We start from the raw sequence: 25,007 nt of genomic DNA, 5'->3' as shown, positions 1-25,007 counted from the left end.
TCTTCCCATTATAAAATCTCTCCTTTAGCCTCACCATAAGCATTAGGCTACCTCTCCCATTTCTCTTCTCTTCAGACTCAGCTATTATATAGTGAGTGTCTGCTATGTGCTAGATGCTGTACAAACTGGATTCCCTTTTAATACTCCCACCCAAGTACTAACCAGGCCCGACCCTGCTTAGTTTCCAAGATCAGGCGAGATCGGGTGTGTTCAGGATGGTATAGCCGTAAACTGATTCCATTTAATTCTTACGACAGCCTATGGATGTGCCAGCTTCACTTTGTCCATGTGAAACCCAGGCCCAGAGATTTTACACAGGGTCCCTGACTCTAAAAGCCATGCTTTTGCAGTGCTCACGTTACTCTCAGGAGTATTAGTGATGATTGGATCAGTTAAAGAAGGTCAAATCAACACCAAAGGAGGTAACAAAATGTTTAAAACTGGACCAATACCTGCTCCATGGAATCCCCCGCAGACATAGAGTTTCCCATCCACTGCCCCTGCATTGGTGGAATTGGTGCGGAGTGAGAGGAGGGGACTTGGCATGGGAGGGCCCTCTCGCCAAAAGTCCCCATCTGGGTTGTAGATCTCCACCACGTCAAGGCATTTTCGAACCTGGCCCTTGTCTCGACCTACACAGCCAATGCCCCCTGCAGAGAATGATGTGGAGAAATGAGAGGATCAGGAACTGAAACTCAATTGTGGACAGCACCGCCCCCTGCAATGGTTTGTATCAAAGGTTTATGGGACTGTAACTTTACTCTTTCATGCCAGGTGCTACCTTGAAGACAACTTCTAAGCAATAGTGATGTCTACTGTGTACTCCATAGACACATTTAATGTCATTTTTATTCAGAGTGTTCCCCTTGTTTGTGATCATGCATGAGACTGAGTCCACCACTGGATTATATTCTACAATATCCAGTGCTGGTTCACATCATGAGCATCCCCTTTATAATAAGAATTTCAGGGTTGACTGTAAAGGTAATCTGACTTTGACATCTGCCTTGCTATTGATGGTTAGCATTGCTTTTGCTGATGGGGCTAGCTAGGAACATGTTCTTCCCATCACTTATCATTGCAAGCTGGTTTCTCCCTCTCTTCTTAAGTTGCATGATCTTTCCCAACTAGGGAAGGAGTATTCTTCGGTAAATTTCAGGAAAGGCCCTAAACCCAAATGCCCCATACATCTTCCAGTTTTGGATGATATAGTTCATTCATCAGATAATTATTAAGTGCCTATTATATGTAAGGCAATGTGCTAAGTTATAATAAGGAGTTCTGAAAGATGCATAAAGCATGTTTCTTGCTCTTAAGAAATTAATGGGATGGAAAGGGCCATGTTTGCAAAGAAACAAAATAGAGGACATCAAGACAGGTGTCTTAAAAGAGATAAAAATGAGATTTAGAAGTCCAGGGACTGTAACAAGGAATATAAATAACACTTAGAGAATCATGACTTTAAGTACAACTCTCCATTGGAAAAGTAATTGCATACAAATTTCCTATCCACTGTTATAAGAAGCACATTTCTACGCACTGTTTTTGTTTTCCCCTCCCAAGTCCACAGTGAAAGGTCATCAAGGTCAGGGCCATATTTCCTGATCTGAAGGATGGCTCTGGAGACTGAGGTAAACCCCCCGGAAGGAGGGACATGCCTTATTTGCAGACACGCCTCTCATCAATGACCTCATTCTATCTAGACTCACAGCCTGGTCTGTGTGACTAATCAAAAAGCCTGTAAAGCACTGGCCTCAGGTAAACCAGCTCTCCTTCACATAGAGAGGGTCCTGGAAGAGTCACTGCGCGACCTGCATATGTGGAGTGGTGACTGATACTGGAGTATGTTGTTGACAGCGATCTCAAAACCAAAATTAAGAACTCTGCTTTGATCTCATGGCTTTTACTATATGTATCACTTACTGAGAAATTGATCTCATGTGTCTCCTGTCCCGTCTTATCTCAGTGTCACTTTACACCCTTTGCCCATCACTGCATCAGTCAGGTGTTATTTTCACCATCACTTGCTTTCCTATCTTGCTCACTGGTCTGTAGTTTTCCATATTGCATCCCCAGTATCAAGCCCAGTGCCTGACATGTTGTGTGTATGGAAATGAAGAATGAGAAGCTTAATTTTGCATGTGCTTTCCCTGCCTGTCCAAGTGAGTGTGCTATTGGGAACAAAGGCCACTATTCTGCATCTTTTATATTACATCTTTTATATTATATATCTTTTATATTTATATTACTGCCACACAGTACTCAATGAATCCAAGAAGATTGATGGGAACAGCTTATTTTCACCATCGTTGAGGCTTATGCCAGGCAGAAAAGCTGATAGAAGAGCACTTTGAAGGAAAAGTCTTTTTTTCTCTTTGCTGATGTAAACTAGCCTGTTTCCTGTCTCAGTTTGAATCCAGGGACTGAGGCTATAAACTAACTCAGGAGGCTCTTAGTGGCCTTCTCTCTTATCCGACTGGATAAATAATTTAGCCCATTACAGTGCCAAGTCCGAGCTGCAGCGTTTCCAAGGAGGGGACACACTGGCCTCGGTTAACAGCACAGCTCTGCTGTTCTTGGGCCCTCTTTCAATGTGGCACTGTGGTAGCGAGAGCTTTCTCAGCCTAACAAAAGGTGGAGTTTCCTATTTGTAGGGCAAGAAGGACTTAAAGAAGAGGATTTATCCATAGGAGTTGAACCGAGCAACCACCCATAAGGTAAGAATAAGATGATCTAGTTGTCTGTTTTTGTGAGATCCAGGAGAAATGTTACTAGGCTGGTTTGTATTACAACTCCTCCAGAAGACCAGCAAGTGGAAGCAAAGAGGTCAAATGCAAGTCACTGGAGTTGGGTTAGGGCACACGGAGCAACCAGCATCCTGAATCTAGCTCACAAGTTTCACATAAAAGCCCACTAGAAGACTTCCGAAACATGATGCATATACAGAATGGGTATTATTCTCTCGATTTTTGCAATAATTAGTGTGTTGTCACTTTTGTTGCTCTGTTACCAAGTGTATTTAATTATAATGTTCAGCCCTTACTCTACAAAACTAGCCATTTCTATTTGGTGGGCAGGCAGTTCACATGCTCCACTCAAGGGGCGACATGAGCTTACAGGGTGCTCTGTCTTTGTTTCTGACCATTAATGCCTAAACACATTCTCTGTCTAGCATGGATGTAATTCCACCATCAAGTACACTCTATCAGCAGCAGACTTAATGAGCTTAAGCTGAAGGTGAATCCTGATTAGGTAGATAATCAAATGAAAGCATGATCTTTATTAATAAGTTAGCACCAGCACTACAAGAGAAATCTTTTGATGAGAGGTGTCCTGGGGTAGGATCAGCACATCAGTAGAATTTCAATGAGATACTTCCATATCTTTAATTTATACGAACCTCTGAGCATGACTTTTCTTTATTCAAAAACAGACAAACGAATAGAAATTATCTTTGCAAGTCATATCCAAATGGACCTAAATGCAAAATATATACCCTGGTTTTTATTTATTTATATTTTTTGGTGTGTGTGTAGTGGAAAGGGGGAAATTATAGAAGAGGACAATGCCTCCCTCTCTTCTTCATCATTTCTATAAAGACTCCCTCCTTCTTGTGGGTGTGGCTATTTTAGATTCTTTCCCTTCTGGGGGAGTGCAGGAGTGAAACTCTCCTCCCACAAAAAGCCTGACAGGGAGCTGGCTGAGGCAGAGGGGAGTGGTACTTGCTGCCCAAGGTGCCCTTGAATGCAGCGGTGCTGGCTCCCAATGCCCTCTGCCTGCAGGGTCACCTCAAGGTGGCAGGCGTATTCTATTTTCCTCTGGGTTTGATCCAGAACAGGAAGGGGGTTTTGTAATCCTTTGGATAAGCTCCCAAAGTTACCTGTCATGCTAAACCAGACTTGGGGAAAAATATAGATATATTTATATTTACTATTGCCAGCACCCATATGCCCTGGAAAAAGTATGTGGACCTTGGTAACACACAGACCCTGGTCCCTATCTGTGTCACCATTTGCTAGCTAGACAAAGTTGGTCAATTTAATTTATCTCAGCCTTTTCTCATCAGTAAATTAAGGATAATGACAGCAATTCCATAACCTGTTGCAAAGATTAACTTATTAGGCAACCATGTAAAGGCGGAGAAGGGTAAGGAAGAACTCACATTTGTTGTATACCTATTCACAAGTATTGCCACAGGAATTTTCTTTCAATATCTGTTCTCACGCACAGTATGTAAACAAAATGGCTAGCATGCAGGAAGCACCCAAATGTTAATTCTCATCCTCTTTCATGTTCTAGGATATCGCATGAGTAACCGGTGTTTATTAAAGTTGCTGAAATCCTACCTTTGATTACCCTCAATTTAATTATTTGCTATGTCTATAATTGATAGTTTACTGACTGTACGGTCAAATTGACCTTAATAGTTTCTTTTGGGGTTGGATAGAGAGATTCAGAAGGCCAAAGGGCTGAGGAATGGGCAGAGCCTTCCTCTCAGCCTTCAGGCGGAGGGAAAAGCTCCCTGACATGACTTAGAGTAACTCATTTGATCATAAACGTTTGAGAGAGGTAGGAGCTGTCGGTGGACATAACAATAGAAAAGGATTTTGCAATCCATAGGCTTCTAGGAGTTAAACCGGCCCATATATCTGAGTGGATGGGCTACTTTCTGACTCACATGTCAAACATGATCTATTCACTGCTAATATAATGCTTGTGACGATTTGTTTCATTCTCACACAAGTTGTCAGCTCTCTGATTTTTTTCCAACCTTGTATCAGAATTCTAGCTTTGGTGCTAAAACCCTAGAAAACATGAACCTAGCTTCTTGCCACATTCTAAAGTCTGACACAGGAGACTCTTGTGTATTTTCAGAATGAAGGCAGAACAAGGCTGACAGCTGCTTACCTGCCTTCTACCAGATTCCGGTTGATACTGTGCAGTGCTCGTCAACAGGGTGCCTGGGCTCACAGAACAGGGCTGCTGGGCCCGCCCTGTACTGTGGCCATTCTCCATTCTCTCTATCTGCTGGCCTTCATGGCCCTTGACCAGCTTGTTCTTGTCAGGCCAGGAAAACACAATCATCTGTTTTTTGTCTGCTACCCCACACAAGTGACTATGAAAATCAAAGAGCTTCAAGGGGAAGATCAAGTTCCATTTGTTACAACTTTATTTTGCTTCATTTTGGAGGGAAAAATCAAGTGTTGGAATTGTCTGATAACTTCCAAGTGGACATATAGATGGTTTAATAGAACGTTCTGGAGCTGGGCCCTGAGTGCCAAATAAGCTGCAATTACACAATGTTGTCCCACCTGATCCTGAGTGATCCCTGGGCTTTTGTGTCAACACAGCACTGTGTCTTTGTGGATTTTCAGTTGGTCTGGGCCTTTCAAACCCTGGGCCCATCTTTTCCCTGTCTCTTCTCCATCCCATCACCAGTTTGTCCTGCAGGGGTCCCAGCAGGTCCAAAGCCTGGGCCTGTAAGGGGAAAGCACAGAGGGGAGAACCCGGACATGGTGGGTGGGAGTGAGCTTAGGGGATGGCCTGTAGATGCCACAACAGGCTAGAGGTGCCAGTTGCAGATGAATGTCACCACAGCCCTCCTCTCAGCAGTCACCGACTCTGCTGACTGTACCTCCTCAGTGCCTCTCATACCCATCCCCTCCCCTACAGACACCAAGTCTTGGTGACCCAGCTGCTCCTAACTCCTCACATGTCTGGTCTGCCCTTCTCCCTCCTGCACCGCCCCTGCACCTGAGGCTCCAGAACACTCAACCATTCCCCAAATAAGGGAGGCTGTTTTTCTCTGGGCCTAGGCTTGGGCTGATCTCTCTGCCTAGAATGGCCTCTTCTCCTCAACTTGGCAAACCCTTACTCCTCTTTCAAGGTTCAGCTCCACCTTCAACCTCTCACAAAGCCTATTATATCTCTACACAGAATTGGCCATTCCCTCTGTCCTGAACAGGAATCAAGGTTTCTATGAAAATACATTGCTCTGATTTATCTTCCTATATGCCTCCTTGTTAGATGAGACTGTAAGTCCCTTGAGGGTAGATGTCTAATCTGCTTTTCAGAATGTGGCAAGTCCTAAATCCAAAGAGCTAAAAGTTGGCCAATTATAAAAGTCATCTTCCTAAGAATATAGGAATCTAATCTCAGATACAGAGAAAAATGACTGCTGTCTGTTATTGGGCTGATCTTTTCCCCCAGATTTGCCTGCCTAATACTAATACTTCCATGAAATGGTCCTGCAAAGAGCTATTAGTCAAACCTATTCCACAGCTTAGAAGTGAAAGAGACACAAAATGTAAGTCCTTGAAGGCAAGGTCTACATCTTTATATTCCCTGAGGTGCCAAGCATAATATCTTCTAAAGGATGCTTGACAGTATTTGTGAAATAAATATTAAAGACAGAAAGATCGTAATAAGTCTTTGGCATATTTATTTGTGTCTAAGTGAAATGTTTTACAGAAAATGATAGTTTGTGCTCATTTCCATATTTAACCAAGAAATGGCAGAGGAAGGGAGTGATAAAAATATTGATCACATGTATGAATTAGGATAAAGGAAGAAAGATAGTACATTTTACTCCAAATGACAGTTTTTTGGTAATCGATACTTTCCTCTTTAAAGAACAAAAATTTTCCATTTCAACTCTTTATACTGTTTTAAAATATGTATTACGTTCTTCTCTGCCTTAGTGAACTGAAGACACCAAATATAGTGGAATATTTTCTTAAGGACTCAGGAGTAACAAAATGATCTGCTGTGTATAATATGCCATGGATATAGATGGTTCTACATATTAAGCTGCACAAAGACATGCCTAAGATTTGCTTTCTTAAACAAATCCTTGTTATTGGCATGGTTTTGTTTCTTTAACAATTTACCTCTTTTTCACAAAAGCAAAGCACAGATTGTGTAGTTGTACAACTCTTTGCCTGTGTAACGTTAAGCTTTCCTGCAGACACACACTGGTAGAGCAGAACCCGAGACAGCATTCTCCTAGGATATTTCTCATCCACCCGCAGTAACACGAGCACTGTCCTGTGGGGCTTTCACACTGTAGAAGCGTCTAAACATTCTAATTTCAGAATCAAACACATTTTAAACTTGTAGTTAATTTAAGCAATCTAAAAGTATATTTTGGATACCCACTCATGTTTGTACTAGGTGTCATAGAATAACAAGTTTGAGGATTTTTTTTTTTTTTTTTTTTTTTTGTCCATAAGACACTCAGAGTCTGCTGGGAAATAAAGGACAAATATGAAAACATATATAATACAGAATTATAATTACACACGGATGGAATAAAGTGTAATTTCTAACTCACTGTCCCAATAATACATAGAATGCTAACTCTCTGTGAACTTGTGGGATATCAATGGTAAAAATTACTATAGCTAAGTTGCAATTTGGGAGCCACAGGTAAACTGTTGTCTTTTAGAGTACTTATTTCTGAGTTACTCATTGAGGGTGCCAGATAGTAAAGGTTTAAAACCCCTCAGGTACTTAACTGGAAATATATTTTATAGATACTTATAGCAAAAACATAATGAACCATTCACTCCAGCTCAGAGCTACTGAATCTCTAAATCCAAGTCTTTTTTCAGAACAAGGAGGCATGAGGAATATCCTGTCTGACTTCTTTGGTCATGGTAAAGCATTCCTTTCCTTGTTCATCATGAATGTATGAAATGTGTATCTAAGCCCAGAACACTCTTGCAATTAGAGCAGAACATAACTGACAGCCTATTTTGGCTTATCAGTGCCAGGACACTTCGACCAAGTAACTTTATCCAACTTCCTAGAATATTCAAGTACACAATGATGCTGTCTAGAGGAAGAGATATTGCCTTATTCGGCTATATCTCTTCTAAAAGCCAGCCCAGGGCCTGGCTTGTGTAACATGCTTAGCAAATATTTTGAGCATATAATACGTCCATTAATATGATATTACCTTTCCACTTTCCTCAGAACATCTGCGTTTTTCAAAGTGCAATCCTGTGATTTTTTTCACACCAGAATTGCCTTTGTATTTCCTACAATTCAGATTCCTAGGTTTCATTTTAGACTTACTGACTCTGAATTTGCCAATAGTGAGGGCCAGGGATCTGCCATTTTGGTAGGCAACCTAGGTAACTTGAGACTTACACTTTTAAAAAATTGCTTAGAATTTTATCAGAAGAAAAGGGTAAAATCTTACCACAATGAAGCTTGAGCCTCTCATTTCATAAACTAATTCACCATTAGAATGATCTTTGAAATGCATTTACTGTAATAATTTGAACCTTTTATGTAACTTTTCCCTTCATTACTCTTTAATGGCATTCAAGCTGAGAATCAGACTTGGACAGTGCTGTTATGTTTTCAGTAAACCAATGAGGCACAAAATGGTTTCCTGGAGAAAACATTGATAGTTTGGGACATTAGCTATGTGGGAAAACTCCATTAGCTGTCTCCCTAGAGAGGGAAATAAAAAGTCCCCATTTCAAAACATTCTCCATAAGACCTGTAAAACTCTGATAATTTCTGTGGCATTTCATATGATAGAAGAATAGGACAAGTTACAGAGATGTGAAAATGCAATTCAGTAAACACATACTTACTGAGCATCTATAACATAAAGCCAGGTCCTGGGCTGGCTTTCAGAGGAGACACAGAGATGAGTAAAACAATGTCTCGTCCCTTAGACAGTCTGAGTACAGAGTGACAAGGGCAGCGACTGGCAAAGCAGCATGTGGTTCATTCTGGCCAAAGGGTTACATAAACCACTACAAGGAGATGGGATTTTTGCCAGATTTTGAGGATGTTGAGTTAGGCCCTACATGCAAAGGGAACAGGGTAAACAAAGGCACAGGAGGAAAGCATGTTCAGGAAGTGACCCCGAGTCCCTGTGGCTGGCACTAGGCTTTGTGGAGTGGAGGAGTAGCAGGAGGAGCTGGGGCTGCAGGGGCAGGCTGGGGTCACGTGTGAAAGGTCTACTGCCTCCATAAATAGATTCTGGCCTCACTTTCTATATTTGATTTTGCCTGACCCATCAAGCTGAAGCAACTTTTGAATGCAATTTGACATTTTAGGAACACTTGATGGAAATCCAAAGCATATTCATGAATATACATTTTCATTTCAGAAGGAAGCATAATTTATTCAAAAGCATAATTAATAGTATGAGATCTAAAATGCTTGCCAGTTTATCTTACATGCAAACTTCTTTTCAAAGAGAGAGCCCCGGTACCATATTTAAATCAGTATTTTATAACAGAAGCATTCACCAAGGACTCATAACGAGATTTCAATGAGGTTGAACCCAGAATGTTCTACCTTCCCCAAAATTTTACTAATAGGAGTCTGTATTTGATTCATTTTCTACTTTATTATTCATAAAATGGATATAAAACCTTGAAAACAATGCATTAATATTTTCTATAGCAATATGATATATTAACCTAAATTTTCAGGACTACCTTTTTAGGAAATTAGGATGTACTTTGGATTAAAGAAGCTTAACTAGCTCTTATAATAAGCTTTCATTGTACAAATGGCAAAAGATTTTTCTTTAGAACTAAGGCACCTTAAAGTGCATAGCCTTAAATGGCACCCTTCCCTTTGGTCTCCTCCTGCATGGCAGTGGTTCTGTCATTAAACAACAGACCACTCCTTTCTGTACTTCCTAATAAAAATAGTTACGTTCCTGAGAAGGGCCTCAGGAAAAAAAAGTCAAAAGGAAAGCTGGCTGGTTTTAAATACCTGTGTTTCCACTTAGGGTATCATTGACTCATAAGGCTTATATAGACTGAATTATTTTAGACTTTCTAGGAAGTTATCCAACAGAAAAGCCAATTACAGTGTGGCAAAGCTGACAAAATGCACATGTAACCACATGAGCCATGGAGTCGCTTGAGCAATCTGGCCATATCTATTCCTTTATTTTTAAGTTAAGAAGGCAATTTATAGATTTCCAGGAAAAACTATCCAGTATATGACTAATATGCCCCTTGGCTAGTTCGCCATAATTCCAGAAGCTGTTTTCATCTACATCCAAATTATTCATGGTATCTGTGACAACACACTTTTTAAAGACAAACATTTACACAAGAAAAATTCAGCACAGGTTTTAGCTGAAGCCTATATTCTAAAATCTTTACAACTCAAAGCAAACCTCCAGGGTCAGTGCTAGCCACAATGCCCAGTAGTATAATGTTTTCATCTTTAATTCCTATTAGAAGAATACATTCTGGACAATATTTTCAAAGAGTTCCTTACATGAAAATGTGTACCTGGCTCCATACAGAAAAGCAGGCTGTGTGAATGTACAGTAAGTATGTTGTCAGTGCATATTTACAATGGGAGGAAACGAAAGTAGAAAGACTCAGTCCTTTGACTCCCAATGCATGAGGACAGAACGACCTCATCTCAGTATGCCTCCTCATTTGGGCCTGGCAGGGCACTAACAATAAGATGACGGGCTGAGCATTATTAGGACACTAAAGCATAGTGGACTCCTTGCCACTTATTATAAGCAATAATGATTGTTATAACTACCATCTATTGAGCATTTTTCGTATGCCAAGCACAGTGTTCAGCATTTGACATAATACTCTCTTAAGCTTCGCAACAACTGCATGAGTTAATAATGTATTATCCTCCTTATTTTATGAATCAAGAAAACAGATTTAGCAAAATTCAGCAACTTGCTCAAAATGACATGGTGCTATTAAGTTGCAGAGATAAGATTTGTCTGCAGAAGGACCTTTCCTTTCTATGACTTATTTCAGTTAGAGAAGATACCTGGGAAACCTTTGTACACATGAGATTTACTCAGAAAATTTATAAAACACGTAATCAGGTAAAGGCAAGGGCCATTAACCAAATGATTCCGATTATCCCTCTTGCCTAAATCTTTCCCTGTGGTGGTTAGATGCTGCCTGTTACAGTAACTCCTCATTGAACAGGAAGTCAGACAATTGCCAGTGCCCGGAACACAAGTGAAAACCCTGAGCAATGTAAAACAAGTGTCTCAGTATTGGTGCTGTGATAAGAGACCTTGAATTTTATTCTGAAAAAGCTGGAGACATTGTTAATGACGCAAGATCTAATGGCCTAACTGTATGTATAATCTACACCTATGTATGATTGCCTGCATATATAGTCTTGTATGTAAAATCTATTTATATGTATGATTGATGTATAATCTTGTATGTACAATCTGGTAACATAAGAGGGAGAGAGCAACAAGAAAAGAAATGGGAAGGAGCAGTGGGAAGGAGAGGAAAAATCCCACGAAACCCTGTAATTTGTGGCCTTCTAGTTTAGGGAGCAAATATAGTAGTAGTACATTACTCAATGGCCAATGGACATCACTCACATACAGAGAAGCACAATTTTTGATGCTCTTAATGATTGAGATATTTAAAAAATTTATTTTAACTTCAAAATTGGACAGATTTGGGTTTGAACCCTGGTTTTATCACAGTATTTGTATAATAAAAATAAAGAATTTACCTTTGTAGGATATTTTGAGAATTGAGACAATACATGAAATCACCTAGAATGTAGTAATTCTTCAAAAAATATGATTTTCCTTCAAAGAACTCTTTCAGAAGGCAAAGAAGAGTGTGATAACTTGGGATACGTTCTTCCTTGTTAAAAATGTAATCATATTTAGCCACTTAAAGGGGCTGGCATGAATTGTTGGGAAAATGTAACTATATAGAATCTTTCATTTTCCAACAAAGCCAGGAAGACAGTGTTTGTACTACTCAGAACTCAAACTGTCAAGGTAGCTTATCTACTTAAGAGTATGTCAGACCTTGGAAAATCTAGATCATGCCTTTAGATTGCCCTCTAATCCCTTCTTGCAATACCTTTGTTATACTTTGTTGCACAGTCTGATATGTTTATCCAGAGTCTTAAATCCACAGAGCCACTGTCCTAAGAAATGTTTCAACGAATAATTTAAAGACAAAATTAACAATGGTGGTGAATATGGGGACAATCCCTGATGGTCTGTCTTGCTGCTTTGGCTGATTGAAGATGAGAAAGGGAGGGGTGTGGGATACAGAAAGTCCCATGCTCCTGGGAAAAGACTAATTGTTCCTGAGCCATGACAAGTCAACATCAGAAGTGGTTTTCAACCTGATTAATCAATCAATGACAACTTGCTTCAGTGACCATGACTCTGGAATCAACCAGTCAGAGATAGACTCACACTCTGGAAGGCAGCCAATCAGAGGCTGACTCACTCCACTGAGTCCTCTTCTAAGGCTGACCTGACCCCCTCCTGCCTCAGTAATGAACAAACATAATCCACACTTCTGAGGAACAGCAATCTACTCTTGCCTTTGTAAACCAGACTCAACACTAAACTCAACACTAAACCAGACTCAACTCCTGCCCACAATCCTATATAAAATCATCAGTTTGCTTTGTTCAATGAGAATATCTCTCACCAAGTAACCATTCCTACACTAAGTAATCAATAAATTCAGCTTTCGTGGTTTCATATACTGAGTGTGGTCATATCTCTTAACAATAATTGACATTTAATCAAAAAATAGACTAAATTAAGATTCATTCATGAATACTAGAGAATGAAGACATTAAAACATTAAAGTAACTCAACCTAATCTTTCTCTACCATACTTTGATATATATTGTTCCTGGTGTAAAGTACAAGCAACTTTCTTATTTTTCTTTCTTTTTTCTTTCTTTTTTTTGGAGACGGAGCTTCGCTCTTGTTGCCCAGGCTGGAGTGCATGGGGTGATCTCGGCTCACTGCAACCTCTGCCTCCCAGGTTCAAGTGATTCTCCTGCCTCAGCCTCCTGAGTAGCTGGGACTATAGGCACCTGCCACCACGCCTGGCTTTTCTTATTTTTAGTAGAGACAGGGTTTCACCATGTTGACCAGGCTGGTCTCGAATTCTTGACCTCAGGTAATCTACCCACCTCAGCCTTCCAAAGTGCTGGGATTACAGGAGTAAGCCACCGTGCTCGGCCTCATTTTTCTTTATTTGACTAATTCCTCCCTGTGGAGTGAGTTAGCTGATCCTCTGTTACATGCACTTAACTATATGCACAGTTGATCTGTCTTGCCCTAGTCTCTGAGTTCCTTCTGGGCATACAGTGTGTCTTTCATCTCTGGGTCCTTAGCACCCAGCCTAATGTTTGACGTATTCTTTGCTGCAACAAGTATTAGTTGAGTCAAATCACGGTATGATAAAAAAAATCCAGTATCTCTTCGAAGGACATTATTAGTCTATTTGACATCAAAGTTACTCAATTGAATTTTACCTGTTATTAAAAAGGCTTACTTTCCACTGAATTATTTCTCCCTTCAATTCTGAGAGGCCAAACTTTGCTTGTTTTCACTCATCTAGTTCCTAAGAACTACTTTTGTCCATAAATCTCTGGATGTTTGTTCCTCTCCGTTAGCCTAGGGCCCTTCTACCTCCTTCTTCCCACTTCCCTCCCTGTGATAGTTCTGAATTTCTATACTATATCTTCTCTCCCCTGCGTGTGTGTTCTCTTCCTCCCTTTACATCTTTTGTAGCTCAATGGCATGTTTTGTAATTTTAATTTTTAGGTACATTGCAAATATTACTATGTCAAGTTCAATTACTCAAAAGCAAAATTCAAAAACTGAAAAAGTAATAGAAGTCACATTACATTCTTATTCAAACTCAGTGGGTCAAACTATAAAGCCAACTCTTAAATTCTCATATTCTAAGAGGGAACAAAGAAAATGTAGACAAGAATGTACCCTTCATCTAAGCAATAATTTAGTGATTACCCTGTAAACTATTTATAAATGCTATTAAGTCAGAGGTCAAAATCAGCTAATTTGATTTCCAGCTCCTTCCCCTTCTCTGGCTCACCACCTGGCTTACACAGCCGCAAAACGGGGACTAAATGTAGGAATGGAGAAGAGCAGCGGCCTCATCTCCTTCAGTCTCGAGAGACCAGGAATTTCAAGACCCAGCTACTTCAGCTTCAAAATTTCATCCATTCTGTTTCGCAACTTGGATTTTGTGAAAGGGTCTTACAGAGTCTGTTAATTCAGGATACCAGAGATGGAGTTCTTGCCCATCTGTCCACTCAAGAGCTATATTTAGGGCAAATACCTGGGGCAGTGAGTGAACTCTAGGACAATCATAGTCCCCACATTTAATAATTCTGAATAGGCAATCCCTTTTACTCTCTTGAATCTGTTTGTAGGTAGAATTGAGGTGTCTGGTCCTTTTAATAAGCACTAATTTGTCATTACTTTACTGTTGAAATCCTTCAATGGCTCACCATCATTTAGAGATAAATTATGAATTCCAAAGCATGGCATTTGAAACGCTCTGTGGGCTGGCTCTTGGCTAGCTCTCCAGGTTCACCTCCTGCTACTGCTTCATTGTGCAGCTGGTGTTCCTGACACTCAAAACTACTGTCAGGTAACATGACATGCAATTGGTATGTTAACGACCAAGAATTCTCTCCTTGTGCTATTCTGTTGGGCAAATCCAGCTTCTTGAAGTAAGCCCAGGGTCAATCTCTCTGTGACATCTTTTCCGAATCCCTAGATTTGTATAGGCCTCTGTAAGTAGCAATCATCGCATGTAATTATTTCTGTTTGGTGTGTCTTCCCTGCCAGCTTTCTTGAGGTTAACCTGTGCAGCAACTGTGTCCATTATATCCATGTAATAATGGTTGTGGGCAGGGAAGGGAAAATTTACCCCTACTAGTGTTCTGTCAGAAATATTTATTGAGCACTTTTTATGTGCCAGACAGGTATTAAGCTAGAGTGGTTGAATGTAGGAAAATTTCTAGTCAGTTTTGCAGCTGATAAGTTAGTTCCCTCTTTCCTCCCCTTTCACTGTCTTTGCTTGTTTTGTGATGATTTTGCTATTAAATCCTAATTTGAGTACAAACTATTTCATAAGATAATCTTAGGTAAATGGATCTAACAAACGTGACTGAATGTCCACCTGCTTGCTGGGAGGAAGAAGACACTTTGTAGATGGGCTCAGGAGCCTAGCCCAGAGCTGGAGGCTTACCTAGTACACCAGGGATTCTCACTGCCACCATGAGGGCCATCTGTACTTTGAAAATCCCCTTTGCAAAATGAGCATTTACAGAGGAGATGCTGATCTTGACTAGGGTTTGTCTGTGCTTTATCCCACTCTTCCAGTTATGGAAAAATTTCACAGAATGATATGCTTACATAATGTGAACCAGTTTCCCTAAGCCACCCCATGGGGGAGGGTCTAGTTTATGATCTTTGGCAAGGGATAAGGAAATACTGTAATTCTGAAGTCCAAATCCTGAAAGCAAGAGTACCAGAGAGTACGGGGCCAGCATCAACCAATATATAACTCATCAGGGCTACTGGCTCCACCCTCAGCTGCCTCAAGGTAAAGACAGAACTGGGGGCTCCCCCAAGGCATCTGCTAACTGCTTAGGATGGCACTGAAGTGGCCTCAGTGGAACAGCAGGACAAAAGTCCATGATCTTGAGGTCAGGAAGGAATGCATGGTAAAGGTTTTGTTGTCAGATAACCGGCTTTGATTACTGCTATGCTACTTAGTAACCATCAGTTTGAATAAGGTATTTAACCTCTTTGAGGTCCCATTCTTTTCCTTTTTCCCTTTATAAAATTATAAAACAAATATACAAAAAGAAATGTGTCTAAAACTTAACAAGTATGATAACTATTCTTCCACTTCTTTATAAGATGGCATGGCAGGTCAGTGATCGTAATGCAGTGATCATTATGATCATGGATGTATGGAAAAGTCGTATGTTGAAAGGCATCAGAGAGGTGCAGAAACAGTAAGGACTAGATGAGCTAACATTCCAGAGAGGGAAGAGCCTCTTCTAGGCTGCTTTCTGCCCTTGAGGCATTTGTTGATTCTGGACCAAGGCTAAGAACTGGATTTGGCACAGACAGAGGAACGCTGGTGAAGGAAAGTGAGACCAGGGAAGTTTTTGGCAGTTGTGTGGGGCTGTTGTGACAGATTGGTAGCTAGAGGATCTGCACAGAGGAACCTCAAACACGTGGCCAACTTTCTCCTCAAAAGCACTGATTATTGGGGCAATCTGGATTCTGGACCAAATGCTTTTAATGGTCAGAGAGAAATCTCTCGCAGCTGCATGGTATATAGGTGATCAAGTCTGGCTTAAGTGAGTGGCTTGCCACAAACACACATGTGGTCTCCATCTTTAGGTATTTGTCAGGTTTTGAAGTTGTTCAGGGAGGCTAAAAAGCTAAGCTAAACAACTCTGAAGGAAAGAACAGAATTCCCACAGTCTTCCAGGATAGAGGAGACAAATCCTTCCAGCTCACCATCCAAAGTCAGGAGTGGCGGGGAAGAGTGGCCCATGCCCAAGGAACAGGGCCGAATCACAGAAGACTGAACCTTGTTAAGGCTGCAACTTACCCTGGCCCAGTCCAGGCCCTGACTGGACTGAGGGAATCAGTCCATTGCTCTGACTTAGCAAGGAAAGGCAGAATCCTCTCAGGGAGGAGATCATCAGGAGCCTCTGGTTCTTTTTCATAGTTCAGTATACAAGAAAAAAATCACCAGACATGGGCATAGGCAGCGAAATATGGCTGATCAAAGACAAAGATGTAACAGAAGCTGACTTGTGAACTATCCAAATATTGAAATAACTGATTAATAATAAGATAAATAAAATAGAAAAAAACATAGACAAAATGGATGAGAAAAGTAGAGAAATTCACAAAATAAGTGGAATCTATGAAAGAGAATAAGGTGGACATTCTAGAATTAAAAAATACAGTATCTGAAAAGAAGAAGAAAATGGCTGGGTTAACAGCAGTCTGAATACAATGGAAGACAGGGTAAGTGAACCTGAAAATACTTCAATAAAAAATATTCAAACTGAAGTATGGGAAGATAAAAATATAGAAGAATTCAAGTAAGACCCCAAGAGACACAGAGCACATAAATAAAGGTCTAGTGTATAGGAAATGAGCATCTCACAAGGAAAGAAGAGAGAACAAAATAGAAACAATATTTAAAAAGACAAAAGCTGAGAATTTCCCCAAAACTGATGAAAACATCAGTCTATAAATTCCAAAAGCACAGTGAACCCCAAGTAGAATAAAAACAAAGAACCCACACTTAGGCAGATCATAGTCAAATTGCTGAAAACAACAGTGAAAAGAAAAATCTTATATGAAGTCAGAGAAAAAAGGACACATTACCTTCAAAGGAACCACAGTGAGACTGACATTTGCTTTTTAAATAAAAACTATGAAAGAAAGCCAGATGAAATAGACTGACATATTAAAGTGTTGACATATATTGCCAATATAGAATTCTATAACCAGCAAAAAATATACCTCGAAAATGAAGACAAATGAAGACATTTACAATCAAAAGCCAAGAGAATTAATTACCAGAAGACTTGCACTACCATAAGTATTAAAGAAAAAAATTAAAGCTAGAGACATTTTATTGAAACGTTGAAAGCCTGTAACTTTAGGAAGGAATGAAGAATGCTGACAATGGCAATTTTGTGAATAAACATAACAGGTTGTTTAAAGAACCACAACCACAATATAAGGGTATATAAAATATATGACAACAAAAGTACAATGGGTGGAAGGAATGAAATTAAACTATTGTCAGGTTCTTACACTGTTTGAGAAGAGGCAAAAGTAAATTAAGGTAGACTGTAATAAGTCAAGACTTCATATTGAAATCTCTGGGGCAACTAATACAAAATAATATAAATGGGCCAGGCATGGTGACTCATGCCTATAATCCCAACACTGTGGGAGGCTGAGACAGACAGGTCACTTGAGGCCAGGAGCTCGAGACCAGCCTGGCCAACATGGTGAAACCCCATCTCTACTAAAAATACAAAAATTATCCGGGCATGGTGGCACATGCCTGTAGTCTTAGCTACTTGGGAGACTGAGGCAGGAAAATTGCTTGAACCTGGGAAGCAGAGGTTGCAGTGAGCCAAGGTCGCACCACTGCACTCCAGCCTGGGCGACAGAGCAAGACTCTGTGTCCAAAAAAAAAAAAAAAAAAAAGTAAAAATAAAAAGACCAGTTCAGACTCAACAAAAACATAACCCAAATGAAAACTAGGGTAAGGATGTAAACAGACCGTTCTCAAAATAAATACAAATAACCAACAAGCATATGAAAAGATTCTCATCATCACTAGCCATTATGGAAATGCAAATCAAAACCACAGAGATATCACCATTAAGATAGCTACTATTAAAAAAACACACACACAGAAAACAACAAGTATTAGGCTAGCCTGGGCAACATGGCGAAACTCCATCTCTACAAAAAAACAAACAAAAAGAAACAAACAAAACAATTATCAAAATTAGCTGGGTGGGTTGGCATGAGTCTGTGGTGCCAGCTACTTAGGAGGCTGAGGTGGGAAGAGCACCTCAGCCTGCCTGGGAAACAGAGCAAGACCCTCTCTCAAAAAATAAAATAAAATAAATAACAAAAAATAAAATAGAATAGAATAAAATGTAGAGAAGACCATTTCCCCAACACAGTAAAAGCCAAGTGGTGAGTTCTCTCTCTGGGCAGACTGGATTAGTTCTCATGAGAATAAATTAGTTTGTGCAAGAGTCTGTTATAAAGCCAGGATGCCTCTGGGTTCTGTCACACAGGTCAGCTTCCTCTTTGACCTTCTTTGCCGTGTTATGGTACAGCACGAAAGCCCTTGCCAGAAGCCAAGGTCATGTCCTTGAACTTCCTGGTCTGCAGAACCATGAGCTAAATAAACTGCTTTTCCTCATACATTACCCAGTCTCTGGTATTCTGTTACAGCAACACAAGATGGACTAAGAGATATATGCACTCTCATCTTCTTTGCAGCATTCACAATAGTCAAGATACAGAAACAATCTAAATGTCCATTAATGGATGACTGAATAAAGAAATGGAATATTATTCGGCCTTAAAAAATGAGAGTATGCCATTTGTAACAACATGGATAAACTACACATTACACTAAGTTAAATAAGCCAGACACAGAAAAATATTGCATGAGCTCAGCTATATATGGAATATATGTAGAATTAATAAGCCTAGAGATCCATAGTACAGCATGATGTGATGACTACAGTTAATACTGTATCATATTCTGAAAATTTGCTAAGAGTAGATATCAGGTACTCCCACATACACATAAAAGGTAACTATGTGAGGAGACGGATATGTTAATTAGCTTGATTATAGTAATTTTTTCACTATGTATATCAAAATATGTTGCATGCCTTAAATACATACATTTTTAAAAAGTAAATGATTGACCTTTGTATCTACTGACTACACTAAGCCCCTTTATTAGTTCTAGAAATTTAAAAAATAGGCCCTTTGAGGTTTTCTACATAGATGATCGTGTCATTTGGAAATAGGGACAGGTTCATTTCTTCCCTTCTGCACAACTTTATCTTTCTTTATTGTACTAAGACTTCCACTATGATGTTGAATAATAGTCACAAGTGTATTCTTGCCTTTTTCATGAACTTAGGGGGGAAGCATATAAATTTGCCATTAAGAATGATATTGGCCAGGCATGATGGCCTGTAATCCCAGTACTTTGGGAGGTTGAGGTGGTTGGATCACTTCAGATCAGGAGTTCAAGACCAGCCTGGTCAACATAGTAAAACCCCGTCTCTACTAAGAATACAAAAATGAGCTGGGTGTGATGGCAGGTGACTGTAACCCCAGCTACTTGGGAGGCTGAGGAGGAGAACTGCTTGAATCTGAAATATTCCATCTGGGAGATGGAGGTTGCAGTGAGCTGAGATCACACCACTGCACTCCAGCCCGGACAACAGAGTGAGACTCCATCTCAAAAAATAAAAATAATAAAAAATTAGAATGATGTTACCTGTAGATTTTTCATAGGTGTCCTTTATCAGATTGAGAGGTTGAGGAAATTCTCTTCTCGGTTTGCTGAGAATTTTTCATCACGAACAAATGTTATACTCTTTCAAATGATTTTTAGGCATCAATTGATATGATTATGTGGCTTTTCTTCTGCAGACTCTAATATGGTAGATCATATTGATTGATTTCTGAATATTGAACTAATCTTGCATTCTCAGGAAAAAACCCATTTGGCACAGTGTGTTCTTTACATATATTGGTGTGTTGAACTTGCTAATATTTTATTGAGGATTTGTGTGTTTGTGTTTATGAGAGATATTGATCTGTAGTTTTCTTTTTCTATACTATCTTGTCTGGTTTGCAATCAGGTAATGCTGGCCTATAAAATGAGGTGGGAAGTGTTTCCTCTTCTATGTTCTAAAAGGAGTAGCAGAATTGCTGTTATTGTTAAATGCTTGGTTAAATTCACCAGTGAAACCATTTGGACCTAGGTATTTATTTTTTGAAATGTTTCAAACTAAGAATTCAATGTATTTAATCATTTTGGGGTTATCTCTTTTATCTTGGGTGGCTTTTAGTAGTTTGTGGTTCTCAAATAATTGATCCATTTCATCTAAGCTGTCAAATGTATTTCTGTAGAGTTGTTTGTAGCACTGCCCTATTATCCTTTTAATAATTACAGAGACTTTAGTAATATCTCCTTTTTCATTTCTAATATTGGTCATCCGTATCTTGTACCTCTTTTTATTGGTTAGTCTTGCTAGGGTTTACCAACCCTATTGGCTTTTTCAAAGAAACAGCTTGGTTTCATTGATTTTCCTTGTTTTTTCAGCCTCTAATTGCCCTGTTTTCTGCTCCTATCTTTATTTACTTTCTTCACTTGATTTGTGTCTTTCTTTTTCTAGTTTTTAAAAGCAGGGGCTTAGACTATAGATGTGAGAACTTTCTTCTTATCTAATACAAACACTTAATGCTATAAATTCCTTCTAAACACTGCTTTAGCAGCACTGTTCGAACTTTGATATGTTGTGTTTCCATTTTCATTCAGCTTAACATATTTTCGAATTTCTCTTGAGATTTCCTCTTTGATCCATGGATTATTTAGAAATGTGTTGCTCAGTTTTCAAGTGTTTGAAGACTATTCAGTTATCCTTATGTTCCACTGTGGTCAGAGGATATGCTTTGTATGATTTTACTTCCTTAATTTTGTTAAGGTTTGTTTTATGACTCAGGATATGATCTATCTTGGTGAACATTCCATGTGCTCTTTCTGGGTAGAGTGGGCAATAAATGTCAGTTAGATCCAGTTGGTTGATGGTGTTATTGAGCTCTTTCTATATACAGGTACTTGTTGTTTGTCTATCTACTGGTTCTATTTATTACTGAGAGAGGAGTGTTGAAATCTTCAGTTATAATTGTGGAGTTGTCTATTTCTCCTTTCAGATTTCACTGCATATAATTTGAGATTCTGTTGTTAGGTACATACACATTTAGTATTGTTGTGTCTTCTTAGTGAATCAATCATTTTATCATTACGTAATGTCCTTCTGTATCTCTGGTAGCTTTCTTTCTGCTGAAGTCTACTTGATTTGATCTTCACAAAGCCACCCCAGCTTTCTTTTGATCAGTGTTTGCATGGCATACATTTTCCAGCCTTTTACTCTTAACTACCTATATCATTATAGTTGAAGTGTGTTTCATGTACACAGAATATTTTTAGGTCATTCTATTTGTAAGCCATTCTGACCATTTCTGTCTTCTAATTGATGTCATTAGAACATCTGCATTTAAGGTAACTATTTTTGTGGCTAGATTTAGATCCACTGATTTATTGCTTGTTTTGTTTGTTCTCTCTGTGGTATTTTTTTCACCTTGTCTGATCTCTTTTAAATTATTTAAACATTTTTCAGTCTTCCATCTCAATGCATTTATTGTGATTTTTACAATATCTCCTTGAGTAGTGTTTCTTTTGGGATTACAAAATATGTACTTATTTCATAGTCTACTTAGTATCAGTGTTTTATCACAGTAACTGGAATGTTGGAATCTTCACCTTATAGTTCCACTTACCCTCCCTCTTTCATGCTATGTAAACATATGTCTCATAGATTACACCTAAATACATTGAAAAACCCTCCCTGAGATCTCCCTGGTACTTTTAGTTATCCCAAATATTCCCTTTTTTGGTTCTCTGGCTATAAACTTGAGGTTCTAGTTACCCCTCTCTGCCACACATTTCTGTATTTGAACTCTTGTTGGGCTCAAGTGACAGGACAAGGGAGAAAGGAAAAGGGGAAAGCAATGTGGGTTGACCACACCCTCTTGGAACTGCAGCTTGACTAAATGGAGAGGAAGTTTCTTCTCCCTTTGAGTTTTGGCTCTTGCTGGTCATCATTGTCATGGGATTGTCTAGGTATTGAGATGTAAGAGTACAGAGAGAGAAAAGTGAGGGGATATCTACATTCTGATAATTATAACCTCTCTTTTCAGTAACTCATGCCGAAGCTAGACAGATTTTCTTGGCGCTCTCTCTATGAATAATGCCCGCTTCTGGGTTTCTAGCTGCATTGACTTCAGGCTAGGGGCTATCAGAGGAGAAAACATAGTAAGTCATATGGTGGTGGTACTTAAAATTCTGGTGTTCTTTCTTGATGCACCTACTTCTGTTTACAGAGTCTTCAAATACCTTTTCCATGCATTCTGTCCATGTTTTATAGTTGTATTCAGTGGGAGAGAACGTGAAGTGTGCTGACACCATTTTACGTGGAGCCAGAAACTCTACTGATTGATTTTGCTTTAAAGTATATTTTGGCTAATATTAACAAACAGCTATACCAGCTTTTTTTTTAGTTAGAATTTACCCAAAATGTATTTTTCAATCAAGTCATATTTTAAACAGAATATGGTTGGTTTTCTTTCCAACAGACTGATAATCTTTGTCTTTTAACTGAAGCATTTAGTGCATTTTCATTTAATATAATTGTTGATACATTTCATCTAATATCCAGCTTTTTATTTCATATTAGCAGTTGTCTTGTTTATTCTATTTCTTCTTTCTTATTTATTGCATTCTTTTGCACTGATTTTTAATTCTATTTTTCCCATTTGTTAGTTTAAAATTTGTATACTCTGTATTCTCTTAGTGGTAAGCCTAGAAATTTAACATGCATACTTAATGTCTGCATCAAATGTTGCAAATTTAATCCCTTCCTTGGTTCTCCTCCTGGATAATAAGGGGATCTTAGGATACTTTCACTCCACTCACCTCTGTCCCAACTTGTTATTATAATTTTGATTTCATTTATTTTACTATTTTATCACTGTTTAAAAACTATTAATTATTATTTTTATAAGTCAATTTAATATTTATAACTGATATTAAAAGTCTATCTTAAATATTTAAGTGTGAAATGTTTCCATTTACCCATATGTTTACCACATTCTTTGCTCCTCATTTCATCTTGCATTTTAGACCTTCAATCTGGGATCACAATTTTTGCTTCAAAACATATTTTAAAATTCCTTTATGGTGGTCTGCTTTCAGTTTTACCTGCTTATGGTGGTCTGCTGGTGGTGTGCTTTCAGTTTTACCTCATCTGAAAATGTCTTTCTTTCATCCATGTTCTTGAAAGACTATCTCATTAGGTATAGAATTCCACTTTAGCATTTATTTTCTGCTAGCACATTAAACATGTAATTTGACTGTCTTTTGGATTCCATTATTCTGTTGATAAGTCAGATGTCAATCTGTCACTTCTTAAAAGTAATAGGTCTGTTTTCTTAATCTGCTTTTAAGATATTCTCTTTTCATTGGTGTTTTTCAGTTTCATGATAACTACAAATGTATGTATACATTTCTTGTTTGTTGTGCTTGGCATTCATTATTTTTGTTTGTTTGTGTGCATTAGTGCCTTTCACTGGTTTTAGAAAATCCTCACCCATTTTTCTTCAAATATTGCCTTTGTCCTGTTTTCTTTTTCCTCTCCTTATAGAACTTTGTTAAACATTATTAATCCTCTCACTCTATTACCCATCTATCTTAACTTTTCTTCTATTTAAAAAAAATCTTTGTGATATACTCTGGGCAAATTCTTCAGAACTCTCTTCTATTAACTAATTTTCAGAACTCTCTTCTATTCACTAATTTTCTCTTTATATTTGTGTGATCTGCTCTCAAATGTACCCATTGGGTTTTAATATTGTTATATATTTTTACATTCCTTGCAGTTATAAAGTCACTTCTTACCCAAACATTTTTTATCATTCTCTATCATTTTCTGTTTCCTGATGATATTGTAAATTTTATCTTTTATTTCTTTAAACAGAGTAAGCACACTATTTGTCTGATACTTCCAGTATGTGAGGTCTCCACTGGTTTTTTGTTGTTGTTGCTTGTTTTTTCTACTGGCCATTATTTCCATGGGTTCTTGCTCAAGGTGTCTTGCTTCATTAACTGTGGAATGCTTGTTTTCCTTGGAAAATTATTTGTGGGGGATTTTTGAGGTCTAGGATAAGGATACATTTCTTGAGAGAATGTGAATTTGTTTTTTCCAGGTACCTGAGCACACTATCAGTCTGAGGCATCTTAAACTAAATTCATGATTCAAGCTTTGTCTTTTCTTTTTTCCCACTTGGGTATGCGAATTTGGGTTGAAATTCCACTCGAGAGCTTATTTATGATTATTACTTCTCAGGGATGTATGAGCCTTTCATCAGTAAGTTTCTCAGTGCCAAGATGTTTCTTTGAAGTCCTCTGAGATGAGAGATGTAAGGCAGGTTTACTTCTAGAATATGGTTACACAGAGGCTGTAGCTCTTTGAAGTACCAGCTTTATGTGCATAGTAACTCTAATTAGATTTCCCACCTGGAGTAATTTTGGTAAGCTGCAAGCCTGGGAAACTAAAGCTTACAATTTTCCAGGCTTGATAAGTGATTGGGTGCCCTGCACATTTACTTATTGAGACAACTTAGACACCACATTATACACCCATTGTGTGTACAATTTAGTGATTTTTAGTATATTTACAAAGCTATGCAGCCGTCAGCACAAGCCAGTTAAGGTAAGTAAAGTTGGTTGATAGTGCTGTTTAAATCTTCTGAAACCTTGCTAATACTCTGTCTA

General features: G+C 38.7%; 1 protein-coding gene across 1 annotated transcript in view; it reads right to left on the bottom strand.

The window, feature by feature from the left end:
• The window catches only part of KBTBD12 (kelch repeat and BTB domain containing 12), a 78,091-nt gene that overhangs the window by 32,087 nt on the left and 20,997 nt on the right, over positions 1-25,007 (bottom strand). Inside the window, exon 5 of the mRNA XM_007985464.3 lies at positions 453-650. Within this exon, the coding sequence (XP_007983655.1) occupies positions 453-650 (198 nt within the window). The remainder of the gene's footprint in view (positions 1-452; positions 651-25,007) is intronic.

Source organism: Chlorocebus sabaeus, chromosome 22, assembly GCF_047675955.1.
Source record: "Chlorocebus sabaeus isolate Y175 chromosome 22, mChlSab1.0.hap1, whole genome shotgun sequence".
NCBI lineage: Eukaryota > Metazoa > Chordata > Mammalia > Primates > Cercopithecidae > Chlorocebus > Chlorocebus sabaeus.
This window is presented reverse-complemented; position numbering and strand designations above follow the sequence as displayed.